This window comes from Pelophylax lessonae (assembly GCF_965119305.1).
Source record: "Pelophylax lessonae genome assembly, chromosome: 6".
Classification (NCBI taxonomy): Eukaryota; Metazoa; Chordata; class Amphibia; order Anura; family Ranidae; genus Pelophylax; species Pelophylax lessonae.
In genome coordinates, this window is record NC_138773.1 from 181,818,692 (window position 1) to 181,835,457 (window position 16,766).

At 40.0% G+C, this 16,766-nt stretch overlaps 1 protein-coding gene across 1 annotated transcript in view; it reads right to left on the bottom strand.

Moving 5' to 3' along the window:
• NEMP2 (nuclear envelope integral membrane protein 2) overlaps nucleotides 1-16,766 on the bottom strand; it is an 89,000-nt gene that overhangs the window by 38,049 nt on the left and 34,185 nt on the right. Inside the window, exons 4-5 of the mRNA XM_082260150.1 lie at nucleotides 8,076-8,148; nucleotides 5,901-5,994 (exon numbers count right to left, since the gene is read on the bottom strand). Of these exons, the coding sequence (XP_082116276.1) occupies nucleotides 5,901-5,994; nucleotides 8,076-8,148 (167 nt within the window). The remainder of the gene's footprint in view (nucleotides 1-5,900; nucleotides 5,995-8,075; nucleotides 8,149-16,766) is intronic.

Genomic DNA, 16,766 nt, shown 5'->3' on the forward strand with positions numbered 1-16,766 from the left:
GGGAGCACAAAGTGGGTCGTATTTGGCAGCCCTAAATTATTTATTTATTTATTTTTTCATTATATATGGTACGGTGTTAATGTGGGGCACAATAGCCCCTATTAAATAGAGTTAACTAAGTTTTAAGGGGAATGGGAATTCTATACGTTATTGGGGCAAGCTGAGTTTTTTTTTGTTTTTTTGCCCCTGTCTTTATCGGTGTGTTGTAAAGGGGAAGCTATTGTTAGATATCAAGGCTCTTAAAATATTCATAAAGCTTCAGGAGGGGAGTATCTCAAGGGCACAGAAAACCAGAGGCTAGAGGGGTAGAGGAAGAAAGGATGGGCAGTGGAGATAGAGAAATAAAAGCCTATAAGTAAAAATAGGGAGGGAGAATGCGGGGACAGAGGGTATGACCTCAGAATTCCCTGTAAAAAGTTTAGAACACACAGGTGGCAGTAAAATGCCGTGTGTTGGAAGGATTTAAAAATCCGACCTGGGGATCCGACCGGGAAGAGCTTTTTTGCTCCAACCGGCAGGGTAGGATCCACAGGGAAGGGCATAGGAGTGATTGGATTAGTGTGAGGTGTGTGGACAAGAGATTGAGTGAGTGACTGCTGATAGTAGGTTGTGAGATTTTTGGGGGGGTTTTTTCTTTTTTTTTTTTTTCTCTTCCTTCTCCCACGATCTGTAGTCTCCACTTATATAATTTGATAGGGTTAAAATGGAGAATATAAAGATTGTTTCAATTAATGCAAAGGGCCTAAATACGCCCGAAAAAAGGCGAATATTATTATCAGAACTCAAAAGAGTTAAGGCGAATATAGCGTTTATACAAGAGACGCATTTTAGATCAGGGAATTTACCATACTTAAAAAATAATGCATTTCCATACATATATCATTCAACTTACACACAATCAAAATCAAGAGGGGTATCAATATTAATTGACAGTAAGACACCATGGCAGATGGAGGAGAAGCTATGCGATGACAGCGGTAGATATCTCTTCCTAAAAGGGAAAATAGGAGAAACACAGATGACATTGGCAACCTTATACTCCCCTAACAAGCAACAAGATAGATTTGTTGCCAAAACATTAAACATACTTAGAGAATTTACTCAAGGTCAAGTGATAGTGGGAGGAGATTTCAATACACCGCTGTCTCCCGTGGCTGATACCTCTAAAACTAAACATACTTCCTCAGAAGCGATGTGTCGGCGGATGAGGAAGAATATATATAAGGAACAACTGATAGATGTATGGCGTCTCCAGCACCCAACCGAAAAAGAGTTCACATTTTTCTCACATCCGCATGAGACCTACTCGAGAATAGATTTCTTTCTAGTACCACATGCGCATCTCCGGGCGGCGATACACACCGACATTGACAACATCTCATGGTCAGACCATGCAATGGTGTCAATGGTCTACAATATTTCCACAGTTAAATCAACTAAACAAAGATTTTGGAAATTAAATGAAAGTCTGTTACAGATAGAGGAAGTAAGGTCAGAGGTACAAAAAGAACTTAAGGATTACTTTGATCTTAACGATCTACCTGGCTGTGCGATAGGCACGCTGTGGGAGGCACATAAGTCGGTGATAAGGGGAATTCTAATTAAGCATGGCGCAAGAATAAAAAGGGAAAGAAATAAACAATTGCTAGGATTACTAGATAAGCTCAAAATAATGGAAACAGAACACAAAAAGAAAAAGGCAAATATAGCAATAGGTGAACTGACTCTAGTAAGAAAGCAGATACTTGATTTGATGCACTATAAAGCGAAAGTCGCGATACAAGTATCAAAGAAAATCACATACGAATCAGGGAATAAATGCGGTAAAGTCTTAGCAAGATCTGTCCACAATCAAAAAGTAAGATCATATATACCACAAGTTCTATCCCCAGAAGGAGTTAAAAAAATATTGCCTGATCAAATAACGGAAGAATTTAGGAATTTTTACTCATTACTATATAATTTACCGGAAATAGGAAAATCGCAAAAGGAAATGGACGACTATATGGCACAATCAGGTCTACCGAAACTTTCTGAAGAAGATAAGGATGACTTGGAAAGGCACATCTCGCAGACGGAAATAGATCAGGCCATAAAAAGTATGAAAAGTGGTAAAGCACCAGGCCCTGATGGCTTGACAATACAGTATTTCCATGTATTGGCCCCCATTCTGGGACCATACATGGAGAGACTGTTTAATGAGAGAGGAATAGAGGGGACGCTACCTAGGGATACATTAATGGCGTATATAACGCTAATCTTAAAAGAGGGTAAAGACCCCTCAAATTGCGGAAGTTATAGGCCTATTTCGCTCTTAAATACGGACCTAAAAATTTTCACAAAAATCTTAGCGGCAAGGATGGCAAAGGTACTCCCTAAAATAATACACTTAGACCAAGTGGGCTTCATGGTGGCGAGGGAAGCAAAAGACAGCACTACAAGAGTTCTCAACTTAATTCATATAGCCACCAAAGAAGAACTACCATGCATCATACTGAGCACCGATGCAGAAAAGGCCTTCGACAGAGTTGAATGGACCTTTATGCAGTCGGTGCTCAAGTATATAGGAGTAGGCGAAATAATGCGGGAAAGAATAACTAGGGTTTACTCCAACCCAACCGCAAGAGTGAAGGCAAATGGTGTGTTGTCGGAACCTCTTAGTATAAAAAATGGCACAAGACAGGGTTGCCCACTATCTCCCCTGTTGTTTGTGCTGACATTAGAGCCCTTCTTGAATAAAGTTCGAATGAATCAGGACATAAAAGGAATCACAGTAGGTAGGGAACAATACAAGACTGCAGCGTATGCAGACGACTTACTGTTTACTCTGACGGAACCAGAAATTTCGCTACCAGTACTTCTAGAGGAAATTAAACAATATGGAGAGTTATCAAATTTCAAAATAAACTATAGGAAATCTGAAGCAATGGGAGTGGGAATGTCACAAACAAATAAAGATAGAATAAAGAGCAACTTTGGATTCTCGTGGGTAGAGAAAGCAGTGAAATATCTAGGGATGTATATGCCCGCTAATTTAGCCCAGATCTATGAACTAAACTTCACCCCTTTGATTGGAGAGACAAAGAAAACTTTGGAACAATGGAGGGGAGGCCTCCAGTCATGGTTTGGGAGAGGAAATTTAATCAAAATGAACATCCTGCCAAAATACTTATATATCATGAGAGCGCTCCCAGTCAAAATTCCTAATAGTTTCTTCAAAAATATCCAGGGTGTGATTAGTGGATACATCTGGGCGGGTAAAAAACCACGTATAGCACGCAATACGTTAACACTCCCCAAAAACATGGGTGGGTTGGCTATACCCGACCTGCGTAGATACTACCACGCCATCCATTTAAATAGAATATTGGACTGGTGGCACCATTGGGAATCGAAAAGATGGGTCCAAATGGAACAAGCACAAACGGCGGTCTCATTAAAGAGGGCAATCTGGTGCTATAAGACGCTTCCTAAACCCTTGAAGTTACATCCCCTGCTGGGAAATACAATAAGAATAGGGTTTCATCAGACCCTGAGACAAAATTTAACCTCAATGGAATCCCCATTATATCCGATCTTGGGAAACCCTAAATTTACCCCAGGTTTAGGAAGACAGCATTTTAAAAAACTGTGGGAAACAGGACAAGACGGCATCAAAAATTTTACAAGCCAGCAGATATGGCCTTCAATCGGTAGACTAATATATGAGGAGGGTCCATATAGGCTACTCTTATGGGAGGCATTGCAACTGCGACACTTTTTAGAGTCGCTGCCGGAGCCGGAAAAATTTAAAAAACCATTGACACACTTTGAAAAACTATGTGAGAAAACAGGAGGTGTATACCGCCCATTGTCGATTCTATATAGAATGTTGAACACCCCATTGGTCCAGCCGAATCTGAAATGGTTGGAAAAATGGAAAGTGGATCTAAATATGGATATAACGGACACACAGAAGCAAAGAATGTTTAGGGCAATATTTAGACCAACTAAATGCACGAAAATGCAGGAAATAAATTATAAAATCCTAACTAGGTGGTATAACACACCAGATAAATTGCATAAGTGGTACATTCAAGAATCGGATAGGTGCTGGAGATGCGGAGAAGGGGAAGGCACAATATATCATATCTTCTGGAACTGTCCAGAGATAAAGAAATTTTGGTCAGAGATTGGTGATATAGTCCAAAAAGTAACAGACTATAAAATCAAGGAAGAAGCTGCCTTCTGCCTCCTGCAGATATCAGACCAGTCAGAGAGGAAATATGCAAGATCAGTACTGCCACACATGATGAATGCCGCAAGAGCATGTATACCCCAACACTGGAGAAATAGACAAGCGCCAACGGTGTTCGATTGGGCTAGAAAATTAGAACATATTAATAAAATGGAGGATCTCGTGTTTTCCTCACAACATAAACAGGAACAATACAAAAAAACATGGAGAACATGGAATTTATTCATATCCTCAGATGCGGGCAAACAATTACTGGGGCCCCCATCTCAGAGTGTAGGAGATGTATGAGAGGGGAGGGGTTCTTTGTCACTCTTTGAGAGGGGGGGAGAGGGGAGAGAGGGAAGGAGAATTTTTTTTTTAATTTTTTTGGGTCCCCCTTTTTTTTTTTTTGTTGTTGTTGTGTATGTGGGGTGTGGACAGTGGGTATGAATGAGGAGAGAGAGTGGGGGGGGTAATATAGAAAAGGAAGGGAATGAACAGACAGAAGAAGAAGGGGAAATTAAGACAAGATTAAAGGCTAGGTTATTCAAATTAAAGTATAAGGAAGCAAAGAGAGGTAAGGATTAAATGAGCGGGAATAGAGATGGAGACTTGATGACCTAACAATATCTTGTCCTAGCTGAATGTTTGACAAAGGATTATATATTAATGAGTCGGGAATCTCTAGAGGTCTTTATTAGACCTAGGTGATGAGAAAAATGATGTGGTTGATGTTTTTGTAAGCTATTTACTTATTAAGGAGTCATATATTCTGTAATGTTCTTTCTTTTTTCCTCTGAAAATTCTAAATAAAATTATAAATATAAAAAAAAAAAAAAGAGGATACAGAAGACCCATGGTGATCCTTGAGGGCTGGGGAGAAGTAGGGGAACCCAGGGGTCCCACCGCCCAAAGGAGGGCCCACGTCCACCCCAAAACCCGCAAAAACACCTCTCCACTGGAATGGGGGTGCTGTCGGCCAGGAGGAACACTGCAACTCAGGCCGCGACCAGGTCGTATGCTTACTCGCGAGACATTTAACTTGCAGTCCAGCCCCTGTCCAGTGGGATTATGTTGCGGCTGACCTAGCGCGGAGATGAGGCCTGCGCGCGCTTGCTGGCTGGACTAGGGAGACCTTAAGGATCTAGAATATCCAGTCCGTCGCCCAGTCCAGCAGTTGATTGTAGTTCTCACAGGAACAGAAAATGAAAGAGGAAAACATTTCATTTAAAAAAGGAAAAAAAATGCTAGGACCAGAGATCCCAGCAAGGAACTAGGTCCCTACTCCTGACTAGGCAGAAAAAAACAATGCCTATAGCAGAGTGTGGGAATATATCTCCTGGGCCCGCCCCATAGGCATGGTAAAGCTTTTTCCTGCCTAGTGTCCTACTCCTGTAGGTGGCAGCATAACCCAATGGTTACGAAGACTCTGGAGCTGTGTCCATCAACGAACGAAAGAGAAATGAACCATTATGTAACTACACGTGGAAAAAAGTATTTGAGCATTCTGGTGAAAGGAGATAAAAAACAGCACTTCACACAACTGCCAGATAATTCCTCCCTACTTTAAGGAAGTAAAAAAAAATAAAAAAAAAAAACATTTTTTTATACCATGAAAACTACACTGCATGGTCCAAAATTAAAGTATCTAGTTCTTTATTAACACAAAATGTGTCAAACATACCTTTGAAATGAATCTTTTCAGTATGATTAAAAGTAACAAAGGGGAAGCTGCCACACCAAATGTTATGCCAGCAACATAGAAAGCTGCAGCGGTCCTAGAAAAACAAATGAGAAAATAAAGAAATCCACTCACAAGCTATTTGCACTCAATATATTTTTATCAATTTAACAAAAGTGGGGTGGGATAACATGTACAGAGAAATGTGAACAGAGTTTATAACACTCAAGTACATTGCACACATCATTCTCAATCATGCAAACTGAGATGTACAATCACCATAGCCAGAGAACCATTGTAAATTCTGTAGGTTCCAATTTTATCAGCTGTTTTTGCGTAGTATGACATGCCACTCACAAGCGATTTTAATAAACTAAAAAAGGACACATTCTTAAAAAAAAAAAAAAAAAAAAAAAAAAAAGGAAAAGCAAGTCAAAAGTTTAATTGCTTGCCGACTGCCCATCATGCATTTACTGCGGCAGTGTGGCTCTATTGCGCGAAATGACATACGTAGCCACTAGATGACGTGATCGCGCCACGGGAGGCATGATTGGGCTGTGATTCGCTAGAGGGGATGTCAATCAGCAGGTCTGCTGGCCCCAGGTGATCATCCCCGGGAGAGGCAGATGGCCAATCTGCAAAGGGACAAAATGTATGATCTTGTGTTCCTGATTAGCACTAACACCGATCTCGGTCTTCCCCCAATCAGTGCAACCCCTCACAGTTAGTAAGCACCCCCTAGGGACACATTTAACCCTTTGATCGCCCATGATGTTAACCCCTTCTCTGCCAGTGCCATTCGTGCAGTGATCATGCATTTCTTTTTAGCACTGATCACTGTATTGGTGTCACTGGTCCCCAAAAAGTGTCAGTTAGATGTCCAATTTATCCGCCAGCAATGTCGCAGTCCTTCTAAAAATCGCTAATTGCCACCATTACTAGTAAAAAAAAATAAAAAAAAAATTCTATAAAAATATTGCATCTTTTGTAGACGTTATAACTTTTGCGCAACCCAATCAATATACACTTATTGGGGAAGAATACATATTGGCCTAAACTAATTAAAATATTTGATTTTTAAAATTTTTCATTGGCTGTGTTTTATAGCAGAAAGTAAAACATGTTTTTTTTTTTTTCAAAATTGTCGCTGTGTTTTTTGTTTATAGCGCAAAAAATAAAAACCGCAGAGGTGATCAAATACTACCAAAAGAAAGCTCTATTTCTGGGGGGGGGGGGGGGGGGGGGGGAACGACAATTTTGGCAATTGCCAGGTAAAGTAGCGCAGTTCCGTATCACAAAAAATGGCCTGGTTTTTAAGGGGGAAAACCTTCCGGTCCAGAAGTGGTTAGAGGCCCTGTTTTCTGTGTGTTTTGTATTCTTGTTTGTTTAGTGTGATCCTGCCACCACAAGGTTTTTTTTTTTTGTTGTAAAAACTACAGTATGCTAACCATTCTGGCAGTCTGTGTCTTGTAAGGATACCGCTTCACTGCCCTCTGGATGCAACAAGTATTTCTGGGTATATGGATATATGCTTCTCCGGCTGGCTCCAGTGCTGTTTGAGCTGGCAGGAGAAACCACTAAATGCAGTAGGGAGATCAGGTATTTGACCCGTTCAACCGGTTGAATACCTGAAGTTGTTGGAGAGCAGCCACAGGCTGTTTTAGTACGTATATGTCACTGAAAAGGCAAGTATAGTGACTCTTTTACATGAGAGTTTTTATTTATTGTAAGTGACCACATGATGAATGGGTCACTTAAAGTGGTAGTATCCCAAGTACAAAAAGAAAATCCTGCAAGACAATGGCATAATGTGCTAGTATGCATAGCACACTAGCACATTATGAAATACTTACCTTAGAAGGAAGCCCCCACACGGTCGCCTGGACACCACGAATGGAGCTGTCATGTTCCCTCAGCGCCTCTTCCGGGTTCGGCTGCTCCGTCGCTGTGAGTGGCTGGAGCCACGATGACATCACTCCTGTGCATGCACTTGCAAGTTCACTTTCTGACAAGGGGCTCTGAAGGTCCGCCGGACCTTCAGCTCTGAAGGTCCGCCGGACCTTCAGAGTGCAGGTTTAGGAGATATTAATTTTATAGGCTTACCTGTAGGTAAAAGCTAAAAAGCGAAGTATACTTCCGCTTTAAAGGAAAAAGAAAAATCATGTGTAATACACTTACCTACTCAATTGGCCAGCAAAGCAAAACAATAAAAAGCCACTTATGGAGAGGGCAAAAAGTCGGGGATTGAACCCTAAAAATAAAATACAAAGATAGATGTAATAAGTCAGTGCTAAAACAATGATATGGGAATAGTATGTAAAAGGCAGGTAGCAAGAGGTAAGGATACAGAAAAACTGAGAAAGAACAATAAAATTGCAGAACCTTAGGCCTCTTTCACACGGGCGTTCCGTATGTCCGTATATCACCCCATCCGTTTGTGGGTGATATACAGACATAATGCATGTCAATGGGATTGTGGATGTCAGTGGATGACCATCTGCTGACATCCGATTTGCGTCCTTTCAATTCTGTTTCCTTTTTTAAAATGGAACAGAACCCTATTTTTCTTCCGTTTAAAAAACGGAAAGGACGCAAAATCGGACATCCGCAATCCCATAGACATACATTATGTCCGTATATCATCCGCAAACGGATGGGATGATATGCGGACATACGGACCGGATGACAAGTGTTATCAGTGTCCCTAAAAAAAAAAAAAAAAAAAAAAAAAGTGACTGAACGGACGAAAAAAAATGGAGCGCCCGTGTGAAAGAAGCCTTAATATACCAAAAACAGATTAAATAATAAAAATATGGCAAACATACAAAATAAAAAATACTAAAAAAAAAAAAAAAAAAAAAAATGAAATGCTTAGTTTACATCATCAACAGCTCATTTATTGTTCAACATATACAATACAATGGCCATGCTGCTACTCGGTCTTCAATATATAAAGTGTTTTTGGACATTCCTTATTGGCACAACAACTAAACATAGCCTCGAACAGGATACAATGTCCAAGAAAACCTTGTATTAAGCAGCAATGGCAAAAACCAAAGTAGCACCAAACAATCATCTTCCAAAGCAAGAGACAGATGACCTCTTATTAAAGAACTGTAGGAAAATCTGAACAACGTTTCTATACTTTCTTACTGCACTATTTCTAAATATGACCGATTACTAATTTTTCTCTATTTCTAAAGCTGCTATTATGACCATTAACCAATATCCTAGAATAGACACTCCTCAATATTTATCATTTGCACCCTGCTTTATGATCACTGGGATTCAGCCATTTCTCACCACTGCATCATCACAACTGACATGAACACAGGAAGGAAAGCCCCTTCTGGTTCATAGATACAGACCTTTTTTTTCCCCATTTGCCTTCAATTCAGATCTGCTAAAGTATGCCTTAAATGGGTCTTACACTTTTTTTTTTTTTTTGTTAATGAATATTATTATACATTATTTAAATAGCGCACACAGTGTACACAGCGCTTTAAAAATGAGGGCAGACAGTACAGTTACAATGCAATTCAATACAGAAGGCTTCAGTGGGCCCTGCTCGTTAGAGCTTACAATCTTAAAGTCTTTACACAAGTGGTTTTGTTTTAGCCAATGGAAAGCACTAGGAGGAGGAGACCAGTTCTTAAGGAGGTCTTACATGAGGTCTCCAACTCAATGCACTGTTTAATTAGGCAACTATGTGGCAAATGAGGTTTAATAATGATAAATGTAAAGTTATGCACTTGGGTGCTAAGAATATGCATGCATCATACATAACAGGAAGGACAATAGCAGAGAAGGATCTGGGGGTTTCGGTATATCCTAAGCTTCAAAAAAGCATGCATTCTTGTATTAACAGAGGTATTGACTCCAGAGAGAGAGATATCATTTTGCCCCTGTACAAATCATTAGTAAGCCCTCATCTGGAATATGCAGTTCAGTTTTGGGCACCAGTTCACAAATCGGGGAACTGGAGAAAGTGAAGAGAAGGGCAACCAAACTGAAAAGAGACATGGAGGAGCTCAGCTATGAAGAAAGATTAGAGGAACTGAGAAAAGGGGATTAAGGGGGGAATATGATCAACATGTATAAACAAGTAAGGGGTCCATATAGTGAACTTGGTGTTGAATTTTTTACTTTGAGGTCATGACAAAGGACAAGGGGGCACTCGAAATCTCTTTTCCTCTAGACGTAATCTCCAAATACGGAATGGTTTCTTCACAGTAAGAGCTGTGAAAATGTGGAGGTGGTTCTGGCCGGTTCAATATCATCACTGGGTACTAACATTTATAGCTAAAGTTGATCCAGTGAATATCCGATTGCCTCTCGGAGGATCAGGAGGGAATTTTTTCCACTGCTGTAACAAAATTGGATCATGCTTTGCTGGGGTTTTTCGCCTTCCCCTGGATCAACTGCGGGTATAGGATTGTGTATATGGGATTGTATGGTTGGGTTTTCTTTACTGTTTTTTTATTTTTATTGGTTGGGCCAGATGGACTTGTGTCTTTTTTCAACCTGACTATGTAACTGGTAAAAACCTTTTTAAGGGTTTCCAGAAGCAGACTAATACGAAGCATTTAAAGAGCATCTCCATTGCATCTACAAAATGCAGAATTTAATAAAGTAATAGGTCAGGGTCTTGCCTTCTGCAGTGTTATCTGTCAGCCCAAGATTCCAAGAATTCCTGCTGTGAAAGCTTTTACAGTCACCTTCAGGAGTGTTTGTTACTGTGGGTTACTTCATATCATTGCTTTTTTGTTTTAATTTTATTTTTTTAAGTTTTAATTATTTTTGAACAGATCAGGAATATTCAGCATCCTGTCAATGTTTTGTCCAAAAGATTAAAAAGTTGACAAAATTTAAGAAATTCTGGTCATTGTATGGATTGTAGTTATTTTTGGTTGAACTAGGTGGACTTATCTTTTTTTCAACCTATGTAATGTCTCAAAAATGCCTAAGATATGCCTAAGAAGCACTTGATGCAAGCGTTTTCAGGCACTCTCTGGGGCCAACATCTGCCTCAAAAGTATCACATGTAGCTTTTGATTCTTGAGGAGTCATCTTTGAAACACATGGGATTTTGAAAGCGGAGTATTTTGGAGCTTCAAGTTACTCAGGCGTAAATAGATCTTACAGTTATATTATCTGATTCGTTTTGTTGCTAACCGTACTTAGGGAGTTAATTCTAAAGTTGCTAGCAGTAAGCTAAAGAAATTAAAAGAGGATCAATTACACTGACCTGGTGAAAGCCATGCATTTTAAGGGAGAAACTAAGAATTATTAATAGCATACTCTTTTCTACTAAACACATGCAAACCTTTTCACTGTATTTCTTAAAGGAAGTATATAGTGTGTGTGGGGCGACAGTGGTGAACCAACTGTCGGGGGCAGAGATTACCTTCTGCATTGCCCTATATAGGTCATAGTTTTGGATGACTAGGAGAGAGTCTCCACTGGTGACTGTCATGGCTGCGGTAACTGGAGAGAGTTTATTGTGATCTGGGGATTTTAAACACATCTTTCCTGTTTCAGTCCTTTCTCTCTAATCCTTTTTCTCGTCTCCCCCTTCCCCTGCCGCCGCCTTCTTCCTTCCTGGTTAACTAAGTAGTAATTCTATTTTCTGGTAACTTGTTTCCGTTTTGACACTTGGTTGAGTGAGACAGCAGACGAGAATGTCCAAAATGAGAGTTAACCTAATTTAAACCTGCTCTTTGCTCTGTTCTAACAATTATTGAGATGTAAGCAGTATTTCTCTTCTTTACCCTAAATGAATGCTTTGTCTTCGCTATGATGGTTACCCTATTAAGGGAATTTGTACCCAAGTGTCTGTCTACTATTCCCCTTCGTGGGGGCTCGGTTTTGTTAAAAACATAAAAGAACACATAATCTAAAAAGATTGGAATCCAAAATGCGTAAAAAATATAAGTATTTACAAATAGAATGATGTCAAATCTATATTTACAATACGAGTATTATAAACATGAATGTAGGATGCAACATGTACTTGGATAGAATCAGGCTATGTGCATAGGAGCAATGTTATCATGTACAGTGCCTTGAAAAATTATTCATACCCCTTGAAATTTTCCACATTGTGTCAGGTTACAACCAAAAATGTAAATGTATTTTATTAAGATTTTATATGATAGACCAACACAAAGTGTCTCATAATTGGGAAGTGGAAGGAAAATAATAAATGGTTTTCAAAATTTTTACAAATAAATATGTGAAAAGTGTGGCGTGCATTTATATTCAGCCCACTGAGTCAATACTTCGTAGAACCACCTTGCACTGCAATTGTAGCTGCAAGTCTTTTTGGGGATGTTTCTACCAGCTTTGCACATTTAGAGAGTGACATTTTTGCCCATTCTTCTTTGCAAAATAGCTCAAGCTCTGTCAGATTGGATGAAGAGCACCTGTAAACAGCAATTTTCAAGTCTTGCCACAGATTTAAGTCTGGACTTTAACTGGGTCATTCTAACACATGAATATGCTTTGATCTAAACCATTCCATTGTAGCTCTGGTTGTATGTATAGGGTAATTTCTCTGCTGGAAGGTAAACCTTCGTCCCAAGTCTTTTGCAGACTTTAACAGGTTTTCCTCTAAGATTGCCCTGTATTTGGCTCCATCCATCTTCCCATCAACTCTGACCCGCTTCCTTATCCCTGCTGAAAAAAAGCATCCGCTCAACATGATGCTGCCACCACCATGTTTCACGGTGGTGTGTTCAGGGTGATGTGCACTGTTAGTTTTAAGCCACACAAGTTTAATTTTGGTCTAATCTGACCAGAGCACCTTCCTCCACATGTTTGCTATGTCCCCCACATGGCTTCTCACAAACTGCAAAGGGGACTTCTTTTTGCTTTCCTTCAACAATGGTTTTCTTCTTGCCACTCTTCCCTAAAGGCCAGATTTAAGGAGCACACTATTAATAGTTGTCCTGTGGACAAATTCTCCCACCTGAGCTGTGGATCTCTGCAGCTCCTCTAGAGTTACAATAGGCCTCATGGCTGCTTCTCTTATTAATGCTCTCCTTGCCCGGCCTGTCAGTTTAGGGGGACGGCCATGTCATGGTAGATTTGCAGTTGTGCCATACTCTTTTCATTTTCTGATGATGGATGATGCTCCGTGAGATGTTCAAAGCATGGGATATATAATTTTTTTTTTTATAATCTAACGCTGCTTTAAACTTTGCTACATATTTATCCCTGACCTGTCTGGTGTGTTCCTTGGCCTTCGTGATGCGGTTTGTTCACTAAAGTTCTCTAACAAACCTCACTACTAATTAAGTGACTTCAGAAGGCAATTGGTTCCACTGGATTATACTTAGAGGTATCAGAGTAAAGGGGGCTGAATACAAATACACGCCACACTTTGCACATATTTGTTTGTAAAAAATGTAGAAAACCATTTATCATTTTCCTTTCACTTCACAATTATGTGCCGCTTTGTGTTGGTCTATCACATAAAATACATTTACGTTTTGGTTGCAACATGACAAAATGTAGAAAATTTTAAGGGGGGTATGAATACTTTTTCAAGGCACTGTACATTGAGCCAAGTTAGACACCGTTATGTCTACAGTGATTTTTCAGTTCTTTTTTTTTTTTTTTTTTTGTCCTTTACCCTATTCTCCACATCTATCCCCGTATTATGCGGTTTAGGAGAGTTACACAGAACATCATATGGTATGAACAACTTGATATACTAAACCCTCTCTAGAGGAGTACAATTGACAGTCCTGTGATACCAATGCTAATATGCATGCACACAGGCTCGATGGGTGCACACGTCCACTCACATTTATTAGCCTGCATAGCTTATATGTATGTGCACTGACCCGGGCACAAGCTGTTGCTTAAACCGGTTAAACCTGTTTATCAGCCAACACAATATGTATTCTATTTTCAAATACTCATAGTAACTGTGGATGTCTGTTTATTATACTCTCTTTGTAAACATGGCTCTAGCATCATTATATTTGCAAATACTTCTATTTACATATTTTGGAGGGAAAAGGGGGTCAGGGGCACTAGGAGATCCTCTTTCCTATTTGGTAGACAATTTCTGGTTGGTTTTATTACATGCCTGAGTAAGGGTCCCTGTGTGGTCTGTAATGTTTATTTTCCAGGTTTGTGTATATACAGAATATACACAGTTCTCTACCTCACAAAAACAACACAATTCCCAACAAAGTCAAATCAACAAAAATATAGTGTTCAGTACTTTTGATATAAAGTGCTCAGTGCTGTGATTCTTCCAATACAAACACTATATATTCAATTCCATAGGCTTCTATATCCACTTGTCAACAGCCCATAGTAAATATACGTCGACATTAAATACTAGTGTTATGGCAGCAGCTAGCTGCCATAACCCAGCATCGTTACTTTACCGTGGGCAATTTAGTGTGTCTGACAAAAGTGGTCCCACAGGTGGATTCGCTGTGTGATCACTTTTATAGGCGGCGGGAGAGATCCCCCCCCCCCCTGGTCATTTCCAAGCTTCCAGAGCCGCCAGTAAACCTGGAAGCAATCCGATGCGGCCATTTGTTGGGCAGGAAGTCAAGTGAGATGGCCCCCACTCGGCATCATGCCCCTGGGGGACCGGAGGGACCTCTGACATAACTTCCGGTTCTCGGGCATCGCTGGGTTGGCATTTAAAGGGATGCAAGTGGCGTAATCAGATAAGATCTTATTTATTTCCATTATGTAGTCAGTTTTATCTAAAATTACAATGCCGCCCCCCTTGTCAGCGGGGCGGATGACAATATTTTCTCTCACATAACCTTTGTAATCCATCCTCTAAATCAGAGTTGCGAGGGCCCCTTTTAACATTGATTAAATCCAAATCCCGCAGGACAAGGTCTTTGAATACCGACACAGAGATGGTTTGCCTGGAGGGTTAAAAAGGGAAGCATTAGAGAGACTAGTATGATAAAAAAAAAAAAATCTCTTTCCAGTGCTGGTTCGGGGGAGGGGTTGGAGGTAAGGTATCTTTTAATATTTAGTTTCCTGATATACTTTTGAATATCCATAAATGTTTCAAATTTATTTTACATCCGCGGAGGGGCAAATTTTAAACCATGATTCAGTACGGATTTTTCTTCAGCAGTGAATGTGGTCTTTGACAAATTAAAAATGCCCACATCCTACACACCCGCCTTTTTTTTTTTTTTACCTTGCACACCTCCCCCCGGAGCCTCTCTTGGTTCTATGCCCCTTTTCCGGTTTTGATCGTCCCTGGGGAAAACCCCCCCAAATGTTGGTTTACCATATAATTTTGTTCTGAGTGACATTGATCTCCCCCCAAACCTTGAATGGGGTTTATACTGGTAGTGCCTAGAACCCGGATTCTCACTTGGATCCCTATTCCTATCCCATCCCCTCCCAAGAGTATTTAGTGGGTGTCAGGTGATTACCCTATTATAGAAATTAGAATTGATCGTATCCTGCTCCAAAAAGGGGTATATCTATTATAGGTAGGGACCCCAACTAACTAAAACCCAGAGTATAGGAACTATGTTGTGTGTTAGGGGGTGGATATCTAATGTCGCCGTTGTTTCAATATCCCTGTTCATTAACCGTATTTCTTGGTTTATTCCTCCACTGATTGAATTGGCGAGAATTGTTAGGGGGAGGATGATGATGTCTATTCTTATTTTCCATTTTCCATCGGGATTGATTCATTGTTCAGACTCTATAGAGAGATCTTTATGCTACTTGCATAGATTCGGATGCATTCGGCATGATAGAAGTCTGATTAGATTGCCATTTAAAAACAGGATTGCTCCTATAATCATTCACATCTCTATTAAATTTCCCTTTTTTCTTCGCTTTCTGATCAACCACTTCTTTCTCTAAGTGTTTACGGAGTTCAGATCTTTTTTTATAATTCTCACTATCTTTGAGACTAGATACAGCCTCCTTCAAAATGTTGATTTCCGAATCCATTTTAGTAAATTTCTGTCTTTTCCTCCCCATTGGAAATAGTACACATTTTATACCGGTCTCATTGAAATATGAGAACCATTCCTCGAGTTCCTGCTCATCAGTTTGGGGGTTAACCTCCCATCGTAAACTGCGAGGGACCATCTTTTCTGCAACATAGTGTTCTAAAACGCTATATCCCATTTGGTGTGAACCTCAGAGGTTATGAGATTTTTAAGTCTCATAAAATGACCTGCCAGGTCGTCCTGGGGTACTGGGTTCCCAACAATCACTCCATCTATATTTAAAATGTGATTGGTATGAAATTTAAAAACATCCATGTTATTGGAAGAAAAGGTATCAAGCAGCAGATAACGTGTATCATGTAAACCATACAGTACTGTAAGTGCACTTGCTCTTTTTAACTAAACATATACAAACAGTATCACGCTATGAGTTTTCCATATTTAAATGCATGTATCCAAGAGTGACAGCCTAACGAGAGGAACGCGGGGACTCGCAGTATTCATGCGTGGATGTTTGGTATATATATCCCTAAGGTCAATTTGGCCTTTCCATTAATTTGGATGCCAACTTGTTCCGGTAAGCAGCCATTCTTTCACTGGTGTTGATCAATGGAGTATTCTTGGGAATTCACTTTTGGGACATTTATCATTTATTTTTTATTATAATTTCTATATGTATATATTCTTGAACTTTTGTACGTTTGTCTTTTAATTGCCATTTGTCAACATGATGTGGCATGGGTGAGCACTGACCTGGCACAGATGTGGCAAGAATGAGCACTGATGTGGAATGGATGGTGCACGCATGAGCACCGACATGGCATGGATGTGGCAGCACGGATGAACACTGACATGGCATGGATGTGGCATAGGTGAGCACTGAGGTGGCATGGGTGGGAACAGA